The sequence below is a fragment of the Salmo salar genome, chromosome 09 (genome assembly GCF_965601325.2).
Source record: "Salmo salar chromosome 09, fSalSal1, whole genome shotgun sequence".
In the NCBI taxonomy this organism is placed as follows: domain Eukaryota; kingdom Metazoa; phylum Chordata; class Actinopteri; order Salmoniformes; family Salmonidae; genus Salmo; species Salmo salar.
In genome coordinates this window covers 68,958,429-68,967,383 of record NC_138299.1, presented here as the reverse complement: position 1 = coordinate 68,967,383, position 8,955 = coordinate 68,958,429, and the positions used below count along the sequence as shown (strand labels likewise).

The following is an 8,955-nucleotide window of genomic DNA, read 5'->3' as shown; positions in this document are numbered from 1 at the left end:
GGTTGCTGAAGTGAAAACGTTGACGTTTTCCGGGAATTTTAAGAATTGGATTGCTTGTGCTACATGTCAATCATAGTAAATGGTCTCCGCCCCCAATCCGAACCCCGTGGACGGCGATGATTTGTCCAACTGTAAGAGGAAATGTATGCTGATTGGTTTTAGTACGACAGGGTTTACACTAGATAACACAGCCACAAAGTAAGATTCCATAGCCACAAAGTCTGAATTGGCAACAAGAAAATGTGAGGTTAGGGTTAGGAATAAGGTGAGCCATAATTATGATTTTGTGGCTGTGTTAACTAGTGTTAATAAGTGACGACCATAAAACAAGGAAAAACAAATTATAATGCAGCAGGGACAGCATTTACTGATGATTGATGACATTTTGTAATGTATCATCAATTAATAATGTATGCACTTTGTGAAGTTGGCTAGAGCTGAAGCAAAGAGAAAGAAGAGGTGTGAGTGAAACAGTAAAGTGTAAATAATTGATCAACTAAAGCACTGATTTGATGTTTCTGAATGTTAGGTCTATTGAATTAGATTTTTTTTAACCTTTATTTAAAAACAAATTCTTATTTTCAATGACAGCTTAGGAACAGTGCCTTGTTCAGGGGCAGAATGACAGATTTTTTACCTTGTCAGCTCAGGGATTTGATCTTGTAACCTTTCAGTTACTAGTCCAATGCTCTAACCACTAGGCTACCTGCCGCCCAGGTAGCCTAGTGGTTAGAATATGGTGGATACTTATTCAATAAGGTACAATTAATTAGAATACCGCTCTTTTTCCTCACCATGATTATCAAAAACCACAAAATTCATATTGCATGTCCCCATCCTGGCTAAATGTAGGTGTGTTCGAGCCCCATAGTAACGGACAGGATTTGTGTAGTGTTACATTATATTGTATGGAGAATAATGTTTAAAAATAAATGCTGTATTCTATACATTGTTATTCTGAAGTGCACTGTCTGTATGCAGCTAAATGAAAATATTAAATAGCCTACCCTACAAAACATCACAAAAGATTGTCACATAGTAATAACTACACATACTCTCTTGCATCCAACCTACTGCAATAAATGGGACATTGCAGTCACATGGTCCATTGATGACAGTATGCAAGGAATGTGACCCTTGCACATTCATAACAGCAAACTAATCCACATATAGGCGAGATTAGCATACTCAGATTTGCATTGAATTGACAAGAGATTAACTTTGAAAAAACAAAAACAAGTCAATTGAAATTCTGTCTTTATTACAATTCACAGATTGGATAGAAGATAACGTCATTAAATATATTTTATCTAAACGATACAAAATACAACGTATAATAGCAATGCATTCCAGTGGCTCTTACAAGAAAATAAAACAATTTCTCCTTCTTAGCACAGGGCCGGTCAGAGTCATTGGGTACAGTTCAGATTTTTCTGTCCATTGCCCTCCGTTGATTTAATGCAACCGTGCACCTGCTATTGTATAGCGGCCATACCAACAACATTGATGGGGCTGCTAAGACAAATCGTTTTGGCACAACCTCCAGTTTGCGCTGACTGACCCTGGAGTGCACACCTCAATGAACGGAAAACCAGTTTATTTCTGTCGTTGCTGAGAAACTGTGTTGATGTTGAACAGAATTAGCAACTGTTGCCTGTCGGTATTCGATAGGAAAGCGGCCTCGAAGCTGCTATAAGTTCCCAAGCGTATTATTTTTCAGTACACGCGTATTGGCTGAAATCCCATAATATTGTTCTTTGCCGACACAACTCTTTTAGATTTTCGATCAAGAGCTTTCAAGGGTTTTGTGGTAGGGCTCTGGGAAAAAAAATAGTATGTGGATCCAAGTATACAAAAGCAAATTAATGTGTCCCTTTACTGCTATTTACCCTTTGCATCGTAGTAATGCATAAAAGTTGAGTGTAGCCTGTGCATTTACAGAGCCTATTTGGAAGATGTACTGTATAAGTCTGGTGTCGGGACAATTACAGTCCTTGAATAAGTTTGACTTCCAACTCAATGTAATAGTAGTGCAGACTATGTGGAAAGAGAGGGGTTGTCATATTGGACAGTTTCTCTCTTTCAGACCTCACTTGAGTGGAACTTAAATCAGACAGAGGGGTCTTTCCTTGACTTCTTCATGGTCATTATGAGAAACAAAGATCCAATTGACAGTAAAGATGATTCTTCATGCATTGGTTAGAGCTACATATTTCTCTTACATCCGACCAGTCCAAACAATTACTCTGTAGCCACGTGCATCTCCAGTGGCCCCTTGGATACAACTAACAACATGTATCTGATATTTGGCAGACGGAGCAAATCCAACAGCGAAGCCAGATATACAGTATGTTTCCTGTATTATTGAGACAGCTGTCTTTTCTGGTTTCCTAGCTAATGCAATAGAGGAGCTCATGTCTGGCCATGGCTTACATTGATTTATCCCAACAACCGGGTTTACTCCATGTCACATTAAGGCAAATTGATAGGCGGAGGGGGGGTTATGTAAGCAATGATGGTCCATGAAATAAACAACAAACAGATGTTCGAACCATAATCATAGTGTTCCTACATTGACTTCTGGCTTTAGAATTGACCATATAAATACATTTTATTCAAACAGACAAGTATGTACTTTTTAGCTAAAGTTCAATTTCCTTCTACACTGTATAAGCCTAGGCTACTTTTCTGACGGACTTTTGTGGACATTCACTCACTGTATATACATATCAACACACATAACAGAGATCATTCATATGATTGTGTTACATAAATATGCATATTAGGCCAATATCCACATACATAGGTATTTTATGTATATATTTGGGTAAAACCAGGAACATTTGTCATACATGATTAAATGATATTGAAGTTGCACAATTTTGTCATATCTGGTTGACTGTGTTGCCAAGTCTTTGATTCTGAAGCAGCAATATTTTATTGTCATATTGTCATCAAAAGGGGAGAGGCAATCTCGCCAGCTATTTGACAATTACCAGTGTAATTACAGTTATTTAAAACATAAACCTTTATGTACACATAAATACAGTTTCCTAAATACAGCGTACTCTGTGTGTCGTCCACACGGAGCCGCACGTTCTCCAATTTCGCGTCTGGGCAGATCTTCCTATGAGGTCTGTCAACAGTGAATTGGGCTGACGGTCTCAGTAGTACCCTGCGATGGCAAGATCGCGTCAGAAGATGGCGCACTCTGATCGCACTCGAGAAACTCATTGCCAAAAGCCAAGGAATGAGTATGGCTTGTGAAGGCTATGTTCCTCTGCGGAACGGATAAACGGATGACTGAGGTATTGCTGCGGGGTGTTGAAGTTCACTCTGCTTTCTTGATGAATATCTGAAGTGCAACAGACATGGTATTTGAGACAAAATCCTAGGCATCTGTTTAAAAGATTTACCTCCACAAAGGATAGCTTTGAATGGATTAATGGATTAAACTTGACATTAGACCACTTTTGAGGCCTGAAAACATCTGACCAACTAAGAATTTTCAGTAAGCTATCACTTTAAATTAACAAAAATTCAAGCGGTTCTTTATGAGACAACGCTCCCAAGGCTCTGTGTTGAACGGGTGATGGCTGGGCCGGCTTACCTCACTCAGGATCACCCAGACGGGGCAGTCTGTGATCACAGAGAGACGAAGAGCCTCCAGTGGCCCGAACGTGGGGTCTACCTCCCCCTCGGCGATCCCATTATGAAACACTCCTAGAGGACAGAGAGAGAGGATCAATATATCAAACCAATATAACTAATGGACTGTGGCTGGAAATCTATTGACTTCCTCAATAAACACCATAGTCATGATGCAGCATTGTATTGCATTTGTACTTCAAGCTCTGAAATTATAACAGAGTCAAGATATGTTAGTCAAGATATGTTGTGTTGACATTTCAATTGGTTCAAGCCAAAGAGGTTGTATCAAATACGACCATAACATGCTTTGCTTCCATTTCTTTCTCGCTCAACCAGTGGCGACCCGTCATTCAGGGCACATTCAGCCCCACATTTCCTGTTTTGTATGTTATTTTGGCATTAATACCTGTCACATATATATCAGTTTGCAAACAATGTAAAAATAATCCAAATATCATTGAGTTAATAAAGCCGCATACAAACATGGTCTCTTTTATGTTATGTTTTCTTCAGTAAGGCAGCTCCAAAATGCATGTGTTTCAGCCTAGCTCAGTACTTTTTTGTGATGGTGGGGCAAGCCGGGCAGAAAATATAGAGCGTTGCGTCGTGATTGGCTTAATGTTCTATCACTCATGGGGACACAACGTCACCGCCAATTCTAAGTGTAGAGCTAGAATATGCAAGTCTCTTGGGTGCTGCCATATAGTTATATTAGAAGTGCCCATCCATGAAGGCTCAAGGTCATTGGCCACAGATAAAGTCACATCAAATCACATTATAATCTACAGTAGCTTTGATTGGACTGTTCATGTCAACATCATACTTTCAAAATCTTAGCTAGCAGTCATCATCATGAATCAAGTCCACAGTCTACTGGCAAATCCTTTTTAATCCTTGTCATATGAAGAGAAATAATGAAGAGAAATGATAGATAAAACGTATTGATGCTCATCGGCCATTGCACATACAATACACAACAAGTTGGAAATCGCTAATTCAACAATGAGTGGTTTGGAAGGAATCAGTGGTTAACTGCAAGCATTGCAAAGCAATCATTAGCCTGCAATTCAGTGGAGTGGCTGTGTGGTCCCAAGTCTAAGATTAAGTGTCTCTTTTCCTAGTTTAAAATTATAAACATTCAACATTGACCATGCTGTCAAATGAAGCATGATTTGTGCCACGCTCTAAAACAACTGTTAACTCGGAATTGCAAAATCGGATTTTAGTGAGTTCAAGACAACTGGGAACTTGGGAAAAACTAGCTTCGGCTGGGAAAATAAGTTAACTTTCATCCAACTCGGGCCTCTTTCTAGAGCTATGACCTGAAGATCACTGATGTCATCATGATTCTACTTTTTTTCCCCCTTCTTCTCTCAAGTTCCCAGTTGTCTTGAAAGCACCATAAATCCAGAGAATGCCAGACTTTGATGATAAAATTTGCCCACAAAGGACCGTCGCGCCACCTTCCTGTTTGTCGTGACGTTGTATTAGTTAATGTGACGACTGTTGCTCATCGAATGATTAACGGTTTATAATTGCGTGATTAAATGAATTAAGCAATGAATCAAGCAATTATTAACTCATTAACCTGGGGCACCATGGGAACATTATTTTGATTGAGTTTCTATTTCCCAAATTAACTCAAAGGATATCAGAATATCGATTTTACAACAGTCGCTAAATTAATCAACCTCTTGTCTCATGTCTGAACGTCGCATAATCCGGGAATCTGCACGGACCCGGGTCCCACCAATGAGTTTACCACACCAATCTTAGTTGATTATTTATTTACTAGCAAGCTAAAATGATGATAAAAATACACATACACAAAACACAGTCCAGCTATTGATTAGGACTTAGTATAACGGGCCAACACACTATGGCACGTGTTACCCAAAATGGGGATTTAAAAGAGAGAGAAACCAAGAAAGTACATGAGAGAAATATACATTTGGTTCATTTGTCAGCCATGCTTATTTAAACCTAGCCTTGCCCCGAACTGCCGCTCTTATGGGTCAGAATATAATGATGTAATTACGTGTTGGAGGTCTCAGGTGGGAAGCTCCGCGTGTGTCGTTTAGGCTTCTCAATGACGCACTTCTCCGGCGCAACTCTCTGGTTGTCCTCACGATGTCAGTGTCCTTCTTGGCTTAGGGGTCTGATCCCTCGCCCTTGATCTGAAAGGGGTCTTCTGAGGACAGACAGCTCTGTAGCTCAGAGCTCACAGCTTCGGACTCGAACGGTGTAGATACCACGATTCAATGGAGAGTGGAGGCTGGGTGGTTCGGCTTGAATTCACCCGCTTAGACACAGCTACTCGTCCGTAGCTCGTGTAGAAAAAGATTTCTTTGTCTTCAACCTTGTGTTTCGTTTTGGGGTTCGTTGACTTTGACGCTGCAGCTTGGGGTCAATTAGTCTGATATGTTAATTCTTCACTCTCCTGTCTTATACCCTCGGGTCAGAAGTGGGCGTAACCGCCTTTAGGGCAATTCTCTGGGCGGACCAAGTTAAGGGGCAAGGCCTAGATTTGACTAAAATCCTATTTTAGACACTACCTTCACATCTCATCTTTACCAAAACATTCTCTTTGATTTGGATATTTTCCACACAACGTACAATGTACAAACATCAGGCATATACTGGGAAAACTCTTAAAGGTACAATGTTTTCATAATAACGTCATCTCTTAACCTTTAATAACAATACAAAAGTTACATACATTTTCATATTCCACCTCTCGTCATGACCACCATTGTGGCTGACGGAAACCATTGTTCCAAAGTCCCTTTATTGCATGTTTAATGTTCTGAGGCCAGTTCTCCATTGTGAGGACAAAGGAATTTCTCTGTGGCCTAAGGTTTATTATGGGCGTGAGGGGTCATAAAACCCCCACATCTTCAGACCCCTAGATCTCTCCTCCTCTGTTGGGGGTTTGGGAGATAATCTGTAGGGTGGTGGTCTCCTGTACCCTGACCTGATCAGGACAGTCATGACATGTTCAAGTGAACACAGCACAACAAGGTTCAAAAATGTTTTGTATGCTGCTGCATAAATTATGTAATATCCCAGGGAGATATGTATACTGTAGCTAAGAAAGGAATACTTACACAATATGTTGCCTCACCCTAATAATTTAGTCTATTTTCGCCTACTGTTCTGACTTGGTGGTGCACATGTAGATTATAACCTGTCTTTGAGAAATGTAATCATCGAATATTGTAAGAGCTTTCATTGTCTGCTTATATGCCCCCTTTATTTATCCTATGGTTCTGACAAGGTGACCAGGGAGAACTATAAGAATGGCCCATGTTCTGAATTCTGTTGCTGTACATTTCAAAAGTGCTGAACAAATAGTTATATTGACTACGTCCGTCCTAGCTCGCTCATTAATGTCTTAAGAGGCAATCCGTAATTTCAATTATCCACGTCGTCTCATTATGCCATAGTTTGTACATCTCAATTGTCAGTAGAAACCACATTTGTTTAAGCAAGTCAGCCATATCAGCTATGTTTTTTAAAAGGCAGTAAATCAGTCTGAATGAACTTTTTCGCTGACAGACAAGCTCCACTGATAGCCAGGTGTAGCAGTGGTAAGATTTTGGGACTGCTGTTGGGACAGCTTTATGTAGGCCCTAACAGTTCGTGGGCAACCGTTTGTCACCGTTATAGTGCAATTAATGTACTGTTTAGTGTTGTGTTGTGTAGTGTAGTGGGTTTGCTGGCATGCATCCTACATTTATTTATTTTTTCCCCACCAAGATTTACATGCTAAAATCGCCACTGCGCTCTACTACAGAAATGCTACCTATACAAAATAAATTCTCTCTCCTATAAATCTAGTTCCACAACGTAGAGTATCAAATCAAACATTGGGAGGATAGAGTGAGTTGTGTTTTAGGTTACACTACAGCTGAAAGCTAATATTCTACTGAGTGGAGCTGGAAGGAGAAATATAACCTGATGAACATTTGATAGCAATATCACACAATTCATTTATTTGGTCGAAACGTGAACTACTGTGCCAGATTGATATTCATTCCTGCATGAACTGATAATGAATGAGTGGGAGCGCTTGTAATAATTTAATTGATGTCATAAGGATGGGGGGAGGGGGAAATCGATACAGTTACATCTCCCAATATTATTTTGGACAATATTATACCAATACTAAGCATAGTTAGCTAGCGCTAGTAAGCTCTACCTGCAACAAACCTCTGGTATTTTTCATCCTATAGCTTGTTCTCCATCTTTTTTAATAGTGAGCGAAAATGTTTTCAGCACTTTATTCCACAAATGATCAAAAGGAATTTTCTCATGCTCTCATCTCTATGCAACAGACATTTAGTGAGCAATATGGTTAACATATCAACGTGCAATAAAAACACAGTATCGAATTGCAATACATAGAATCGCAATAACCACAATACATACCGTACCAGCACCTACAGTGTCTTCAGAAAGTATTCACATCCCTTGACCTTTTCCACATTTTGATGTGTTACTGCCAGAATTTAAAATGTATTAAATGTAGTTTTTGTTTCACTGATCTACACACAATACTCCATAATGTAAGAATTATGTTTTTTAGAAATGTTTACAAATTAATAAAAATGAAAAACTGTTTTGTCTTGAGTCAATAAGTATTCAAGACCTTTGTTATGGCAGGCCTAAATAACTTCAGCCGTAAAAATGTGCGGAACAAGTCACATAATACGTTGCATGGACTAACTCTGTGTGCAATAAAGGTGTTCAACCCACACATACAATTACCGTATCTGTAAGGTCCCTCAGTCGAGCAATACATTTTAAGCACAGATTCAACCACAAAGACCAGGGAGGTTTTCCAATGCCTCGCAAAAAAAAAGGCACTGATTGGTACATGGGTAAAAAAAAAAAACAGACAGACATTGAATATTCCTTTGAGCATGGTGAAGTTATTAATTACACTTTGGATGGTGTATAAATACACCCACTCACAACAAAGATAAGGCGCCCTTTGTAACTCAGTTGACGGTGAGGAAGGAAAACACTCAGGAATTTCACCAATGGTGATTTTAAACCATTTAAAGAGTTAAATGGCTGTGATAGAATGGATCAACAACATTGTAGTTACTCCACAATACTAACCTAAATGACAAAGTGAAAAGAAGGACACCTGTACAGAATATAAATATTCCAAAACATGCATCCTGTTTGCAATAAGGCACTAAAGTAAAACAGCAAAAAATGTGTCCTAAATACAAAGCATTATGTTTGGGGCAAATCCAAAACAACATCACTGAGGAGCACTCTTCATATTTTCAA

General features: G+C 39.3%; 1 protein-coding gene across 1 annotated transcript in view; it reads right to left on the bottom strand.

Annotated features, from left to right (window-relative positions):
* Window positions 1-1,240: 1,240 nt before the first annotated feature.
* Window positions 1,241-8,955, bottom strand: part of mgat4b (alpha-1,3-mannosyl-glycoprotein 4-beta-N-acetylglucosaminyltransferase B) — a 242,742-nt gene continuing 235,027 nt past the window's right edge. The window contains exons 14-15 of the mRNA XM_045723878.2: window positions 3,611-3,723; window positions 1,241-3,355 (exon numbers count right to left, since the gene is read on the bottom strand). Of these exons, the coding sequence (XP_045579834.1) occupies window positions 3,332-3,355; window positions 3,611-3,723 (137 nt within the window). The 3' untranslated portion in view covers window positions 1,241-3,331. The remainder of the gene's footprint in view (window positions 3,356-3,610; window positions 3,724-8,955) is intronic.